At 43.2% G+C, this 17818-nt stretch overlaps 1 protein-coding gene across 3 annotated transcripts in view; it reads left to right on the top strand.

The window, feature by feature from the left end:
• The window catches only part of jmjd1cb (jumonji domain containing 1Cb), a 123139-nt gene extending 106415 nt beyond the window's left edge, over positions 1–16724 (top strand). For all 3 annotated transcript variants that reach the window (XM_056365519.1, XM_056365518.1, XM_056365520.1), the window contains 17 exons: positions 980–3515; positions 4973–5174; positions 6521–6735; positions 6822–6974; positions 7461–7550; positions 7856–7980; positions 8182–8416; positions 8538–8758; positions 9123–9470; positions 9581–9749; positions 9869–9959; positions 10149–10279; positions 10501–10623; positions 11777–11916; positions 12046–12222; positions 12896–13027; positions 14601–16724. In XM_056365519.1, coding sequence (XP_056221494.1) covers positions 980–3515; positions 4973–5174; positions 6521–6735; positions 6822–6974; positions 7461–7550; positions 7856–7980; positions 8182–8416; positions 8538–8758; positions 9123–9470; positions 9581–9749; positions 9869–9959; positions 10149–10279; positions 10501–10623; positions 11777–11916; positions 12046–12222; positions 12896–13027; positions 14601–14693 — 5181 coding nt within the window. In that variant the 3' untranslated portion in view covers positions 14694–16724. The remainder of the gene's footprint in view (positions 1–979; positions 3516–4972; positions 5175–6520; positions 6736–6821; positions 6975–7460; positions 7551–7855; positions 7981–8181; positions 8417–8537; positions 8759–9122; positions 9471–9580; positions 9750–9868; positions 9960–10148; positions 10280–10500; positions 10624–11776; positions 11917–12045; positions 12223–12895; positions 13028–14600) is intronic.
• Positions 16725–17818: the final 1094 nt, after the last annotated feature.

Below are 17818 nucleotides of genomic sequence, written 5' to 3'. Positions count from 1 at the left end.
TATTTTTTACCTAACCATCATCATTTACGAGTCAGTAAAAGGCTTATGATGCTACCTGACTAGCGTCTTCTTCATCTGTTGTCTTTCTCTTCTTAGAGAAGTATCTGAACAAGCTCATCTGAAAATGCAGTCAGCAGTTAATACATAATGACGTGTAGATATTAGCTTAATGCTATCAATTAATTTACCCAAGTTAGCGTCACTGAGTTGGCTAATAAGTCTACCTTTTCTCCGGTAATTCGCTGCCTTATTCCTCACGACTTCACTTCTCTGACTCTCACCTGGTGCCTGACGTGACGTCACTTTCAAGGCCGCGCTCTCGCGAGTAATTAACTCCAATAGGATCCCCCAACCACCCCACTCCCTCCCTCCCTCCCTCCCCTCCCCCCGCCGTTGCGCTCATCATCAGACAGGCTGTGCTGTGAAGGTGGAGAGATGTGACGGTGGTGCATTTGCCACAATAAAAAAATAAAAAATAAAAAAATAAAAGAAATTTGAAGGCGTGGCGGCTATGATTTAGCAGTGGCGGGCCGCCACTGCTAAATGAATGTAGAGGAAACACTGGAATTTAAATGTAGTACCACCAATTTACATATGCGTCTTTTATAATAGATAGTCACAACAAATTATTATTTTACAAAGCCATTTAAAAAATGTGTAAGAATAAAAGGGATAATAATAAACACACCAGCATGAACTTAATGCAGTTTAAAAAATGGTGCATGTGCCTAATGTACTATTATATTAGTCTATTATATTGCCTCTTCATAGTCTTCATACTTCTCACTTTTGAGAATTGTTCATCGGCCTTTGCAGTCATGCCTGTGTTGGTTCATGATGCCCAGTCTTAAATTATCAGACCCATATATTTGTTGACATGGAAACCAAATAACCTCAAAATGTAACTGGAGTGCCTCGATCTTCTTGTTTGAAAATTAGAAAATCGCCTCCTTACCAGTGTTTGTATTTTCTTTCCCAGGATGCAGTTCAGGCAGCAGATCGAGCCAGTAAATACAAAGAAGAGAATCGTCAAATCCTGAAGGAGAGCATCGAGGTCGCTCCCTTCACCGCGAAGATCCAACGCTCCAGTGACTCCGGGATGGACCGAGACAGAGAGCGAAGCAGGGACTCTGCCTTCCCTGTCCGGATACCAGCTCTCACCTCCCCCAGCCCCAAGGCCAGCCACACCCATCCCCATGTCATCCAGTCGGAAAAGAGCAACTACTTCACCACACTGTCCAACAGTGTAGTGAATGAGCCTCCGAGACTGTACTCCTCCAAGGAGCTCAGCTCTTATTATGAGAAAGCATCCGTCGGAGCTCCAGGGGTTGTAGCCAGTATTGGGGCCGCTGTGCCAAACCAGGGAGCTCTGTCCCTGGGCAGCCACAGCTCCAAAACCTCCCTCTCCAAGCCCCCTCCTCTCATCAAGCACCAGCCGGAGGGAGGAGAGGGTTTAGCAGGGAAAATCACTGAGCAGCTCAACCAGCAGGTAACACTAGTCCAACAGCAGCATCAGCACCACACAGGTATTGACAGGATAGAACGCCGCAGCCCTGCCATTTCTCCTTCCTCTTCCACGTCCTCCTCTTCCTCTTCAGCCCCCAACCACCATCATCATCACCACCATCACCACCAACAGCAGCAGCAACACCAGCTCAGGGCAATGCCATCTCTCCACCGAGCGCCTGTCTTCCATCCCCCCACGCAGCACGCGCTGGAACGGAAAGAGGCTGCAGAGCGAGAGAGGGAGCGAGAGAAGGAAAGGGAGAAAGAAAGGGAGAGAGCAGGTTATGGTGGACGCCTGTCTCCACCCACCCTCACACCCATCCAGCCAGTTAGCTTAGCGGCAACTGGTAGCAAAACATCAGCAGAACAGCAGAAACCTCCCACACTGCTGCCGGAACTCAGGGACGTCAAAGGTCATGGAAATGCTCTCGCCATCACCTCTGTGGCCTCTGCCATCAGTGGGGAGATTATGACTTCATCAACAGACAGGTGGAGAGGTGGAGAGATAATTCAGGATAGAGGAGGAGTATACTGTGGAGATAAAGGAGTGTCGAGGAGCAAGCCCCAAGCCGCAATGGCATCAGTCATTGTACGTCCATCGACAGCCATTAAGTACGACAGTTCTGTTGGTACTAACAAATCTGGTGCTATGATCCATCAGGATCTTCCCCAGGGGAGGTTTTACCCATCCAAGCTTCAGGGGGAATGTCCCCGGTTAGGCGAGAGTGTTAGAGACCTTGGAGCTGGTAGGATTATCCAACCCAACTCGAACATGGATGACATGTGTGTCCAGTATAAAAAGACTTCTGTGTGTGGCCTGCAGGGAACTGTGGGAGCTAGTACAACAAACTCTGTGTGCAGGACTGTCGTTTCAGCCTCCTCAGCTTTTGGCATACAGAGTAAATGTGGGACAGCCTCCCGTGAGCTGGGTTACTCAGTTTCCGCTCGCAGTGAGATTGCAGCTCATAAAACTGGCATTGGTGGCTGGGTGCTGGGTCACTCAGGACCAGGAGAGCACCCGGAGGGCTTTGGCTCACGTACCACATCTCCTGGGGGATCACTGCCTCCCCCTAGTCCAGCAGGGACACCCCAACCCAGTCCATGCCTAACCCCAACACCTAGCTCTATTTCTGGCTCCACTCAGCCTTTCTCCACCTCCTTTGTCCATCTCAAGAAGCACAAAGCTGCTTTGGCTGCAGCTCAGTCCAGAAGCAACTTCTGCACAGCTCCCACATCCATCACAACTGGAAACTCCTGCTTGTCTGTGGATTCAGTTGACAAAGCTCCCATTCACAGCTCCCCACCTCCACCCTCCTCTAGCCAAGCCTCCTCCTCGTCATCAGTTGACAGCAGTAGCAGCAGCTCTGCAAGCGGGAGCACAACACCAGGCAAGTCCAGTCCCCTGCCTAACGGCCAGTCCTCAGGATCAGCCTCAACAAGCAGCGGGCAACCCAGTAACTACCACAAGCTGAAGAAAGCCTGGTTAACCCGCCACTCAGAGGAGGACAGGAACACAACTGCTACAACAAGTTCCACCAGTACGAAACCAGAGAAACTGCCCAGCACTACCACCAGCACCAGTAACACAAGTAACACCACTGCCATGTCAGAAATGATCAAACCCTGTACAGTCAATCTCAGCGCCTCCACCTCCAGTGAAGTGGAAATGAGCAAGGACAGTGGAAGCAAAGGTGAGAGAGAGAGACAGTCAGAGGAGAAGATGGGGGGAACAGCAGGAGGTGGGGAGGAAAGGAAAGCAGCTCCTTCATCAAGGCGAGGGAACAAACGGTTATATGAGTCCGCTTCAGATAGCGGAGGAGATGACTCAGACGCCAGTGAGAGCAAGATGGAGGGGCGGGCCAAACGCCAGCCTAAACCAACCTACAAGAAGAAACAGAATGACATGGCCAAGAAGAAAGGAGACAATGAAAAGGAGGAAGATGACGGGAAGCCCAACGGCATCTTCAGATCAGCCCGAGAGAAGACCAAGCTGAAACTGGCCAGCAGCAGTAAGTTTTGTAAAGATATTTCCTGCAGCAGTGACAGTTTGCCAGACAGACACTTTGAAAATATTAGTGGCAGTTAAAGGATGAGGCTGGTGATATTCTGTACTTTGGTTATTTTTGGCAAATCTCATGGACACACTCCAGCCAACAATGTGTTAGTCCACCTCTCAACACTTCCCTACCCGATCTGTGGCTGATTCTTACTGAAAAAATTTAATAAAACTAATGTTTTGTCTGTAATTTAAAACAGCTGCTCACTGTAGTTTTTAGCAAATGTTACTCAAACTCAGGAAATTGTGTGTTTGTTGGGGACTATTTTGAGCTGCCGATCAATCCACATTTGGTGCAGTAGTGAGTATTAGGGGCAGCAGGTCACTGTGTATGAGACTGAGTCAAAGTAAACTACAGTGTGTGTGTCTATGGTGAAGAAGGGACATGTCATGCAACAGTGATGTTTATTGATGTGTTTTATTATAATTATTGTGTTGTAGTTTTTGGAAACAATGGAGCTCTGTGGTCCAGAGGAATGAGTTATATCAGTTGTTTGTAGCAATCAATTCATATTGTTTGTGAATCAAAGCAAAGAACAAACATTACATCACCCTCCTATTACCCTCATTTCTCACTGTCAACTAATTCTGCTACAGCATGCTTATTTTATTGAGATCTACTACTTTAAGGTGGCTACTTGTACCTGCCACATTTCAACATCAAATTATTGCAGCAGAACAGCAAAGCCCTGAGGGCTGAGGGTGAAAATGTTGGAGTGTCAGTTGAGAGCAGTTCAGAGACCCTGTTCAGACCTGGTATTAACATCTGTCTCAGGTGATCCGATCACAGGTGGTCAGCTTTAAGTTCAGGTGCAAACACACCCAAGATGCATTGAGGATGCATTTGAGATCCGATCACTCAGACCACATTCAGAGATGGTCTGGACCACATTTGTCCACATTCTTTTAGCAATTTTAACGCAAGAGTGGAATGGTTTGTTCCAAAAACCAAATTCAAAGCTTATTCAATCCTTTTGTACCTGAGTATTAATTAAAGACCAGTTTATCAACTACTACACACATAGCACGAACACAGCATGACAAGACGTGTCACCTTTTACCCCCGTTAGCCTACTGGCTTGCTTTTAAATATTCTTATAAGGAAGATTTCTGTAACTCTGTGTTCCTGGATTTTAAACACTTCCTGCTCTGTTTCAGCAAGGGACCATGTAGCCAGCAAGTTATTCTTGTGGCTACATTGGTGAAAAAAAAACTTTTCAGAATGAACATGTCCTATGTAAAAAGACTACATGGAATTATTACATGTATGGGCATCTTAATGTAAATGTAACAAAGGCTCATCTTCTCTTCTTTGGAGTATTTTACTGACTGTGTTACCCATTGCTCTTTGATTATCTGATAATAAAACATAGGTACTGTTAATGACGTAATAATGTGCAATCTTCTCAGACGGGATCCCCCGCTCAGTGCTGAAGGACTGGAGGAAGGTGAAGAAGCTGAAGCAGACAGGGGAGTCTTTCCTGCAGGATGACTCGTGTTCAGAAATTGGCCCCAACTTGCAGAAGTGTCGTGAGTGCAGGGTGATCCGCAGCAAGAAGGGAGAGGAGCAGGCACATTCTCCTGTCTTCTGTCGCTTCTACTATTTCAGACGGTAAATCTCTCACCCACTTAACCTTTTTTTTTCCTTTCCCTTGTTATTTCCTCTCCCATTTTTCTTAATTGGATAGTTTCATATCCACCTAACATGCATTCTTGTGTAAGATCCCTCCAAGATGCATTGTCACACATTTACCTTCACTCCAGTTTTCTGTAAAGGGTAAGCTGTAGAGAGTAAGCGCTTAGATTAAGAGGCTGCATGTGTGAACAGAAAACCACAAATGGAGGGAGAGAACAGGAGAGAGGCTCTGGCTACAACACATAGATTATTAATCTTGTGCAGTATGCCCTGCCTCCGTCTGTCTGTCTCTCTCTCTCTTTCTCTCTCTCTCTCTCTCTCTCTCTCTCTCTCTCTCTCTCTCTCTCTCTCTCTCTCTCATACACACACTTGCTGTGGACACACAGACATGCAGCTGCAGTCTGGGGTCTAACAAGGTAAATCTGCCAAAGAGGATTTTCTGCTCTATAATCTTTTCCTCACTGACTGCAGAACTGCTGCTACTGCAATCCACCCCCACCCCCTGAACCGCACACTCTGCATCTCCACTTCTAATTCTTACTCTCTCACCTTATCTCGCCTGTCTGACCCAGTGGACTGGGATTTCATAATAAACATTCATCTGAGCTGATTGGGTTGTTTAAGGACACCAAGGGCAGGGGCTTTTACAGAGAGAAGGCTCATCAAGAAAAACATCCGATCTTTCTTATTCTGAGTCATTCTGTTACTGCGTGCCAACATAGAATTGAATATAGCCTCATTTACATTGTTATGTTATATACTAATAGGTATATAACATAACAATGTAAAGTAGTATAATAGGATTTTGTATTATATTGTATATATTGTAGGGCTAGTGTGGAGTGCTATCTCCTCTGGTATCAATGTGCAACATGATTGATGGGGCAGTGCTTTGTGCCCCTTTTGATTTACAGTGGCTGTAAGACTGTGAAATAAAAGGGTGCTGCTGTCCCGACTCTCAGATCTACCTACAAAATCTCTGCTCAAAAAATGTGATATTGTGCGTTTTCTAATATTTACGCTTTTGTCAGATACGGCACAATGTTTTATATCATGCAACTTCCGAGTCATGATGTAAGTGTAAACACTGGCTCTTTTAGCAGCAATGAGACCATCTGCCACATTGTTTATCAAACCTTTTTTTAATTTAGCGGCTATGTGAGGTCATTCCAAGTCCAACTGCAATTTAAACAGCATGTAAACATGTTGTGTGGTGTGCAGTGTGTCCCCAGTGGTTATGAAAGTTGATATCATATTTCTGTAATGTCATCATCATTGCTGTACAGAACAGTGTGCTAATAACCTGTTTCTCTACCATCCAGGCTTTCCTATAGTAAAAATGGAGTCATTAGGATGGATGGCTTCTCCACTCCAGACCAGTTTGATGATGAGGCCCTGGCCCTATGGGCCCCTGGGGCAATGGACGAGAGCCACCTGGACCAAACCACCGCCAAATACATCCTCAGCTTCATAGGAGACAAGTTCTGTCAAATGGTTGTGACTGAGAATACTGCAGCTACCTGGGTCAAGAAGGATGGTAAGTTGTCTTAATAATGGCTGACATTTTGATTAGCTTACCCTTACTGTGTTTTTAAATTGAACCTTATTTTCTGTGTGTTTCAGCTAAGCTGGCGTGGAAGCGAGCGGTGAGAGGGGTGAGAGAGATGTGTGACGCTTGTGAGGCAACACTCTTCAACATCCACTGGGTCTGTCAGAAATGTGGCTTTGTGGTCTGCTTGGACTGCTACAAGGCCAAGGAGAGGAGGAGCTCCAAAGGTCAGTACTGTTTCTGTCTGGACAGTTAGGAGCCAGATCAGAGGCCACATCAGCTGACTGTACACAAATTCTTGCATGCATTCGTGTCACACAAAGGCAGTGAACAGACTGGCACAAGTCCAGCATGGATTAAACCCCACAGTAAAGATAGCCTCAGAGGTCATACAGTGCTCCTTCTTCTGTAGAGTCTGCTTTTTGTACTTTACTTTCATTTTTTACATATTGACATGAGCTGACATCCAAACCAAATGGGAACTACTGATCGGAAGTTCTTTTACTTACACACGTGCGCATGGTAACAAGGCTTATTACACAATTTCCTGCATAACCTTTCTCCAAGTAACCTAGTTTCTTGTGTGCATGTAATTATACTGCGTCTGTATGCAAGCTTCTCTTCTAACCCAAGTGACAGGTTCCTTATCTCTCATATATTATGCACATGTTTGCATTATTACAACTGACATGTGTCTCTCTTTGTTTGTTTAGATAAAGAACTGTACAGCTGGCTGAAGTGTGTGAAAGGCCAACCCCACGATCACAAACACCTGATGCCAACACAGATCATACCTGGCACAGGTACACCACATGCTACTGTCTCTTTGTCTTCTTTTTTACACCACTTCTGCTTCCACTGTCCTCTCTTTATCTCTTTGCTGCACAAATACACAGTAGATTATTGTGTGGATGATGTAGATTAAAGATTAATACTGATACGTTTGGACTAAAGTGCTCAATAACGAAAAATCTTAACCTTCATTTTTTGTTGTCTGTTTTGTTTCTGCAGCAGTGTTGTATTGTCTTACTCACTGGCTCATGTTCCATTTTGGTAAAGGTTTTTTTCGGAAATGTTAAAACTTTGCCGCATCTTTTTGCTGTTTCAGTGCTGACAGATTTGGTGACTTCCATGCACTCGCTGAGAGACAAACACAACATCAAATCCCACTGTCCCTGCACCAACAAACAGAACATCCTCACCAAACTGCCAGCCATCAATGGAGTCTCACAGGTACAGTCCAAGTGACAAGTTATTCATTATTATTCTTATAACTACCTAATAAGTGGCATTGTAAGTAACTGTAAGTATTGAATAGATCAGGGAGTTGTTATACATGTTGATGGGAAAATTTGAGCTTTTCTCCCTCTCTGACTTTCTTTCTCCAAGAAGCCACTGACAATTTGTGTAATAAGATCAACCTCTCTCTGGCAGGTTCTGCAGAACGTCCTGAACCATAGTAACAAACTGTCTCTGGTAAAAGCTGAGCCGGGCTCTCAGCAGAACTCTGATCCAGGAGCAACCAAGGCAGAGACTAACGGAGGAGGTGTTGGAGGAAGCAGCCCAGGCAGCGACGGAGGAAGTGCTCCTGTCACCCCACCAGAGTCTCAGTCACCTCTGCACTTCCTGGCTGACCTGGCAGAGCAGAAATCCAGGGAGGAAAAGAAAGGTGAGGGAAAGGCTACAAATCAGTATGCTTATAATTTTTCATTCTTACTTCACTTCCAGAAAATATGGCGGTGATCAGTGACCTCTTCCTCTATTTCCCCCTGCCTCGTCCTCTCTCACAGAAAACAAGGAGTCAGTGTTGCTGGGTAAATCACTGAAGGAAGACAAGGAGGGAGAAAGCCTGGTGGTGTTGCAGCAGTGTAAAACCACCTCAGTGGTAGCTAACAGTACAGAACAGGGCTCCACACTCAGAGATCTGCTCACCACCACCGCAGGGAAGCTGAAGCTGGGCTCTACTGATGCAGGAATCGCCTTTGCACCAGTCTACTCTACTGCTTCACAGGTACACAGACACATTAATGATGTAACCAATGATTAGACGCATTGGTTTGGAAATCTGCTTCACTGCCCAGGGGAGGCATGCTGCGTGATGAGTGCAAATATGTTTAATATATAAATATAGAAGTGAACAAAACTCCCCATGGACAGCCAATATGAGCGGTCAAGTGCTGTTTGGTTGCAGGAGGATAGAGATAGATAGATAGATAGATAGATAGATAGATAGATAGATAGATAGATAGATAGATAGATAGATAGATAGATAGATAGATAGATAGATAGATAGATAGAAAGAAAGAAAGAAAGAAAGAAGAGAAAGAAATCTGGTTAAAAATATTGAAATATTTATTTTCCTCTTTTCTCTAAAGACTGGAAAGGGTGGGCGGACCATGCCCAATATCCTCGATGATATCATTGCTTCAGTAGTTGAGAATAAAATCCCCGCCAGCCGCCAGAGCATCACCACCAAGCTGTCAATCAAGCAAGAGCCGGTCCCTCCAGGCGCTAACAACAGCAACAACAACGCCGTTAATGAGGATACCAAACCAGACAGGAAGAAGTCAGTGCCTGTTACTGCAGCTGTGCCAGAGGAATCAACCAGTCAGTACCCAGACATTCCCCACTGCTGGTTAAACAACAGACGGTTACTGTGGCTCAAAGATCACCGCAACCAGAACAACTGGAAGCTATTCAGAGACTGCTGGAAACAAGGACAGGTACACATCAGTCTTACCGGCACTAGCAGCAGTAGTCATAGCAACAGAGCTGTACTAATTGTTATCAGTAGATACATTATAGATTATAACAGCCATATGTGTTTGTTTAGCCTGTTCTGGTGTCAGGGATCCACAAGCGACTGAACGCCAGTCTGTGGAAGGCGGACTCCTTCAACCAGGAGTTTGCAGACCATCAAGGAGACCTTCTCAACTGTAAAGACCAGGTGGTGTCCAACTCCGGCATCAAGGAGTTCTGGGATGGATTTGAAGACATCACCAGTGAGTCTTATTCTTCTGGCGTCATTGATTAGATAACTGCTTTCAACCAGCCACTGAAACAGCACTGTCATTGATGAGCTATTATTGATTCAGTCTGACTTAAATCTTCATACCTGCAGAGCGGCCCAAGTCCAAGGATGGAGAACCTATGGTCTACAGACTGAAGGACTGGCCGTCTGGAGAGGAGTTCATGGCCCTCATGCCCTCAAGGTGAACAGACACTATCAGTGACGGTACCTCGTGTTCACTCTTCCAGCCAGACCCTGTGCTGTTGAGGCTCCAGCTTTACATTAAAAATGCAAATAACAGTCCAAATGTATTTCATGAGCAAAAATCTAAAGAAGTTACAAACAATGTAAGAGTGATTTCTAGCCCATCTAAATGAGATGTTTTTTGCAGATACGATGACTTGATGAAGAACCTGCCCCTGCCAGAGTACTCTGATCCAGAGGGGAACCTCAACCTGGCGTCCCACCTGCCATCTTTCTTTGTCAGGCCAGATCTGGGGCCGAGACTCTGCTGTGCCTACGGTAAGAGAGAAATTAACAGCAGCAATGATTTAACTTTACTTAGCAATGTTCATCGTTTCACCTTAATCGTTTGTACGTGAATCTGCAGACAGGAAATAAAAGATTTGAGAGCCTCATAGCCTCATAGCCTAATGAATCTGAATCGTTTCCATGTAAAATGTTTGATGTGGATAGAATCCCCCTCTGGCCTCTTTCTTATGAATCAGTTGTCTGTCCTCTAGGTGTAGCTGCGTCTCAGGACCAGGACTTTGGGACTGCCAACCTTCATGTGGAAGTGTCAGATGTCGTGTCTGTGCTGGTTTATGTTGGAGTAGCCAAAGGCAACGGAGTCCTGTCCAAAACTGGTAAGACTGAAGTCAGCTAAATGATCAGCTTCAAGAAAGAGTGGACTGAGGTACAGGGTGGGAAGGATAAACACTACTCCCTGGTACCGGTACTGCTGGATCTTGTGAAGTAAACACACATTCGCAGTTATGAAAGAGTGACAGCTGTATCCTCCTCCCTCCCTCCCAGACACACATTTGCTGTCCTTGTAAATATCCAAATACTTTTCTTCAAAGAGTTGTCTTGACTATCACACTGTAATCTGCTGTTTTAGATGTGCATGGGTGTGTAACAGTGACAAAAAGTATAGAGTAGAGAGTCTTTTTCTGAATATTTTTATTTCTAATTATTATTTGTTTTATTCTTGTCAGTTTAATATACAGCGCTTTAATCTGATACTTTAGGACAGCAGTTCCCTCTCACGGCACACTGTAAAATGTGGGTGACCCACATCTGACCCCAAAGCAATACGGAGGTCAACCAATGTGTTCTCAGATCACTTTTTATTTCAGTGGCAACGATGAAATATTCAGGACTGAACTGAAAGCAGGGGAAACATGTAGGAAGCTCAATTTTTCATTTTTGTTTGATTTGGGAGGGGGGACTTGTTGATTCACCCTCTCTCTCGACTTGCCATGAATATAATCATTTAGTGTGCAATCACACTGAGATAGTAAACAAGTATACAGTCTGGTCTGGTCAGAAAACTGGTCCAGCTGGAACATAAAAGTTCTTGAAAATTCATATCACAGTGACAAGCCTTTATATGAGGAAAAAACTGAAAGGAGTTTTTAAACTTCTTTTTTTTTTTTTTAAAGATCATTTCATTCCAAAACATTTAAGAACATTGTAGATATTTAAATTGTTTTATCATTACATTCTTTTCAAAAAAACACAATAAGTAATAGCTTGATCGCCTAAAGCAGCTGCTTCACTGTTTCTTCTTCACGAATATAATTTTTTGCATGAATATTGTGCAAACAGTGAAGTCATTTCTTCAGTAAAACATTGTTAGTGATTATATGGTTTGCTTTTGTTGTACCTTATTATAAACAGAATAGATCAAAACACTAAATAAAGAAGGATTATTTAATAATCAATCCATTATTAAAAAATGAAAATTATGATGAAATGCGGCCTTAGAAACATGAGTGTGTGTGTTTGTGTGTGTAGGAGTGTTGAAGCGTCTGGAGGAGGAGGATCTAGATGAGGGAGTCCGGAGGAGGCTCAAAGACTCCAGTGAGACACCGGGGGCGCTGTGGCACATCTACCTCAACAGGGACATGGACAAAGTCCGAGAGTTCCTGCACAAGGTCAGCACTCTGATTAAATACATTCACCAACTACTCCAGCTTTAAATGAAAATGTTGTGAACTTCAGTATCAAGTATTGACGAAACATTCCCCCACCCCCCCCCAACCCTCACCCACCGACCACCTCAGCTCTGCAAGGAGCAGGGATTGGAAGTGTCGCTGGACCAGGACCCAATCAGAGAGCAGGGCTGGTATCTGAGCAGGAAGCAGCGTCAGCGGCTGCTAGATGAGCACGGAGTTCAGGGCTGGACTGTAGTTCAATTCCTGGGAGACTCTGTCCTTATACCAGCAGGGGCTATGCACCAGGTAAACACAGTATCCACACACACACTGGATGTCTATTTTTGTTTTATATCAACATGAATGCTAGAGACAGCTCTTCACCTGACACCCTGCAACAAGTGCACACTGTGTTCATGTTTTTCATGTGTCATTTAAATAAGTCTGATAATATTCTATATTTCTTTTACTGTCAGCAGTAGAAGTGAGATCCACTGACAGATTGGGCAGTTGTTGGTTTTGGTCTTTTAATGGGATTTGTTGACAGTATGAAACATATAGGATAACACCACAGTTACCTAATCCCTATGTTTGATAGGGTGAATACTTGATGATCCTTTCCTTGCATCTGAACATTCGACTTAGTTAATGTAAATACAAAGCAAAGTTTGCACCATCAGCTGTCAGATCATATAAATCCTAATTTCAGTGGGTTCAAACTGAATATATTTCAGATTTCTTTTACATTTTCATAATGTTAATATTTTTATTTCCATTCTAAAGTGAAACCTGTTATTTATGTTTTTATATCTTCTCTAGATTCTTTCAGATGCTAGTTGAGACTTGTTTTCCGTTATGTTGATGATCAGTCTGTGTCAAGTCATGACCCGATTCTTTGTTTCTGTGTTGTTATGTGTTTTTCCGGGTCAGTCAGAGTCTTCATAGCGCCACCACACCTTCTCTCCTTCCTGTCTTTCAGGTCCAGAACCTCCACAGCTGTGTTCAGGTCATCAATGACTTTGTGTCCCCGGAGCATGTGGCCAACTCCTTCCATCTGACCCAGGAGCTCCGGCCCAGTAAAGAGGAGGTCAACTATGAGGATAAACTACAGGTGATACACCTGAGCTCAGTTTCCTGTCAATCAGCATTACATCATATTAACATTATTAGTGTGCAGTGCAGCAGGCTACACTCACCAAGCACTTTATTAGGAATGCCATACTAATGCTGCCCATCAGGAAGAGTGTTCCTATTAAAGTGCTCAGTGAGTGAAATTAGCTGTGCAGCTTATTTCTTTCACTGTCAGCCTCTCTCCTTCGTCCTGTCTCAGTCACAGCCTGTGTGTGTGTGTGTGTGTGTGTGTGCGTGTGTGTGTGTGTGTGTGTGTCAGTGTAAAATAAGGACACACAGAATGGCTGAGTGAGTCATCATCAGTAATATGTTTTAGACATTGAGTGTGTCTGCTGTGTGTACACTCCACACACACTCATACTCCCATAGAGAGGGTTGTAAATGAGATGTGAGTCACCATCCTCTGTCTGTCTCTACAATGTTCACACAGACGGACTGCTGGGTAGGAAGAAGTAGAGATCGGCTCTGTTTTGGTCTACTCAATAAGACAACGAGCAGCTGATCATTGCTGTAGGATAGCACTAATAGAAAATCATGTTGATTTTAGCTGTGTCAACACTAGATATTGTGCTCAGCCAGCTCCTGTATCATCGTAGCTATAATTACTAGAGTTGCATGAAATAATGTTTGTGCAGTGAATCCATTAAGATTTCTCACTGTAGCTGCAGCTTAAGTCCAGCCCACTACATTAAACAATATAGACAAGCACTGGTCACATCTCAGAACAGGTCCTCCTCACAAATCATACTGACCTCTGTGTAGATGCTACATCACTTCACCTGAGAGATCAGGTGAAGTCCAAACTCTCCTGGACTTTATGTCTAAGGGTTATTTTCTATGCACTGTGTACTTTGTGCATAAAGACAGGTGTGTACTGTGCATGTCTCATCATCACTCATTTGGCATAAGTGCACTCAAGTCCTAGAAAGATGCCTAGAATGGTGAAATGTTGGGAGATTTTGTTAAAAAACAGCACTCTCCACCGCCCATTTCAAAACAACAAATGAGGGAATATCTTGATGATGTTCTTCCCTGCAGTAGAGCCTGGGAAACTTGTCCCATCACCTGTCTGTATGTTGAACTACTCTGCAGCTCCTCTTCTGATGTCGCTCTGCAGGTCAGAGCGTAAACAGTGAATCTAATTAGCATTCTCTCTCTCTCTCTCTCTCTCTCTCTCTCTCTCTCTCTATCTCTCTCCATGTGTACTACTTATTCCCTCAATTAACTGTCGAACGTAGACAGTTAACTGTCAGTCTGTCAGAATTGAAGAGTAAGAGCTTGTTTTTGAAGCTGCTGTTTAATGCAACAGTTAAACATTTCCATATGGAAAAAAAAACTTATAGTACACCTTGCAAAGTAGGAAATCATACATCGGTTGCTTTGTGTGTAAATGCACATTTGTTTTCACCTGATGATTGGACTGACTGGAAGCATTGTGAACCTTTAAATTCTAATCCGATGCATAGCTCTTAGTCACTTCAGATATTGTACATACATAAACTACAAGAACAAGTGACATCAGTGTCAAACCTCTCCATCCTCTTCCTCCTCAGGTAAAGAACATCCTGTACCACTGTGTGAAGGAGGCAGTGAGCTCCCTGAAGAGGAGCAGCTCTGAGGAGGACGATGAGGAGGAGAACTCATGACACCACCTCATCCACACCTTCCAGAGAGGGACACAACTCCCATCAGCACCTCCCCTTACTACACCCTCCACTTCACACGGAGGATTGTGTAATATGGCCGCAAGAGGTGGTTGGATCATAGCTGGTCATGTGACCTAGGGGACCTCACGGTGTGAGCTCTGCCTGCATCACACATCCAGTTGGCCAGTGAGAGGCACGCCCACCTCCATCATCACCCCAAACCTTCAGTGCCAAGAGGAGACAAACACAAGACCAGACGGTCTCTGGACCGACAGGGATCAAACCTCCCCTGCCACCTCAGTGTTTCATAGACTCAGAACACAGCAAGGACACAGAGGAGCCTTACTGAAGCCACTACAAACCTCCACTGAAACACAACTGAACTCTTCAGTGTGACTGATGGTGCATCCTCTCAGATCCAGTTTCCATGGAGACTCAGACTGTCCTGTAAGCAGCAGTGCACAGGTCTGATGGCAGCAGCAGTGATGATGGAGACTTAGAGACACACTGAGCCCCCTGCTGCTCTCTCACTGTAATCTGCTGTGGATTATAAAGGCCAGGAGGTTTAATCCCTGTCTGTAGCAGCAGCCCACATAACGTCTTGGACAAAAGATTTCGCTGATCACGACAGCATCACCAGCAGCAAGCAGCATCAGGATCAAAACTGTCATCTCTGATGCTTAAAAAAAGAAAAAAAAGGATTTGAGGGGGAAAAATGCAAAACAGAGATCTCAGATGTTTCAGTCAGCAGTCTGCTGCTCCCTTGTGTTGTTCCTTCTGTAATTTGTCTGTTCTCGTCCTTTTTTTTCTAGTTCTGTCTGTCTGTTGCTGTTTGTTCTTAATTTTCTTTTTCATACGAACCTTGTTTTATTTCCTCTGTGAAGATGTATTTATTTTATAGCTCTGTCATAATGCGGTGTTATTGAGACAAAAAAGCATTCATGTAAATGTGACTTGTACAGTTTCTTTTTTTTTTCTTTTGCTATGTGGTTTTCAGTTGTGATACGGCTCTACTGTGATGGAGGACACACACACACATGCACACACGCGCACAGAACACACATATACACATACACACACACACACACATATACACATACACACACACACACACACACACACACACACACACACACACACACACACACACGCCAACCAGCTAATGCCTGTAACTTTGGGAAATGTTGATGCTCTACAGTCCTCATGCCATAAATACAATTTTTGAAAATGAACTGCCAAACTATTGTAAAGACTGTAAAGTTGTATTATGTAAAGAAAAAACAAAATGGCTTATACACACAGCATTTTATGAAAAAGTATTCTCTGTAAAATGGAGACATTTACAAAAAAGATGTAATTTATTTAAGAAAATAATTGTCTTGTTTTTTGTTTTGTTAAGATTTACTATGGTGAACCTTTGAAGTTAAAAGATAAAATAATGAAAAACTTAACTGTAATGTGTAAATATATACTTTCACTGAGGTATTTTTTTAAAACATGGCTTGCTTCAATTTCAAATTTTAAAGTGCAAGTGTTACATGCTTTGTACATTGAAGTTCAAAAGGGTTTTACATTTTCCATTAAAATGGATTTATCAAACGTTTGGTGTTGTGTTTTTGATGCTGAGGCTCAGGGAGCGTTCACTCTCCTGGACTGTGGAGAGAGTTAATAAATGGCTCTTACCATAAGTTTACAAATTCTGTTTCATTTGGTACATTAGATTACAGACTGAAAAATGACAATTAACAAAGAAGGAACCTTTTTGGAACATGGATGCAATCATGAAACATCTGACAGCACGGACACAATTCACTTCATTGAAATCCTCAAATATATTTCCTGGTCAACTTTGATACCTTTTATTAGAGTACTTCTCCTTGTTTCAAATGAAAAAGAAACACACACATACTATATATATTCTATATCTATATCTATATCTATATATATATATATATAAATATAAATATGTTTTGTGCATCACAAAAGTCAAAGGAATTCATGTCAATTGAGCAATAAAAAGATTGTCTCTGATCTTTCTGTCATGGTCATTGACTGACACACGTTTGCATCAGCACACACACATAAAATGTAAATACCTACACAACTGTTCGGTCTTTAAAATTATTGTGGAAAGTAAAGTAATATGAGGCTCCAGTACAATGATGGAGTCAAATTTTTAAAGTTAGTGCTTTTAGTCCAAACTTCCCTCTTTGTTAGGATTCCTCCTCTGTAGGTGATCAAGGAAACATTGTGCAGGGAAACACAAAGAGGGAATTTCATGATAAAGAGGCTGCAACTTTGGAAGATACCAACTTCTTTTAACAGGCTGCTGAAGCCTCATATTATCTTGTTGGTAACGTTTGAATATGTCTCCGTGCAGAGGATGGATTGTGGATTTGTCCCTATTATTTAACTTAGTTGTCAGGAAAGGATGTCTTAATGAAGCAAGCAAAAACTATTTCATTGTCCTTTTGGGCATCTGATTATTGTTCTAAGGCAGACTTGAAAAAAATGTGATCTTATTTAATGTAACTTGCATTGTGGGATCATCACCACTGGATGGTGCTGTTACTCCATGTTAGTTGTGTTTCCGGTGCCAGTGTTCCTCCTCTAAGCTCTGTAATATGACACCTCGCTTAAGTAAAGGAGAAGAAAAAAGAAAAGATCAAATCAAATATTAACAAATTAAAGTTGGACTTTCCAGGTGAAGCATTTATTAGTTCTTTTAGTGACCGACGCCGTGTTTAACAGCCAGTTCAAACTTGATCCACATTTAGAGGACACCACAGTCTTTTTTTATCTCAGTATTCAAACTTTATAGCCCTGGCAACTGGTTCAGACCTGATCTGTGAGTCTAGCTGCTCTTGTTGAAGAGGTACTGTATCCCCTGGAAAGCTTGAGGAGGGCTGAGGAGGAGGTGCAGCATGTATGCTAATGCTAATTCTTTACTCAGTAGGTCTGCAGTTGGACGTTGGAGGTGAATTTGTTCCCAAGGTCATCAAAATATTTGTCTCGTTGCTTTTGTTTTTGTCTAAGAATAGCAAAGTTAGGCAGAATGAGGTTCACTTTTATGATGTTTACCTTAACATTCAAACTGCGCCCTGAATGTTTTTTGGTAGAATTCA

The sequence above is a fragment of the Seriola aureovittata genome, chromosome 21, assembly GCF_021018895.1.
Source record: "Seriola aureovittata isolate HTS-2021-v1 ecotype China chromosome 21, ASM2101889v1, whole genome shotgun sequence".
Taxonomy (NCBI): domain Eukaryota; kingdom Metazoa; phylum Chordata; class Actinopteri; order Carangiformes; family Carangidae; genus Seriola; species Seriola aureovittata.
This window is presented reverse-complemented; position numbering and strand designations above follow the sequence as displayed.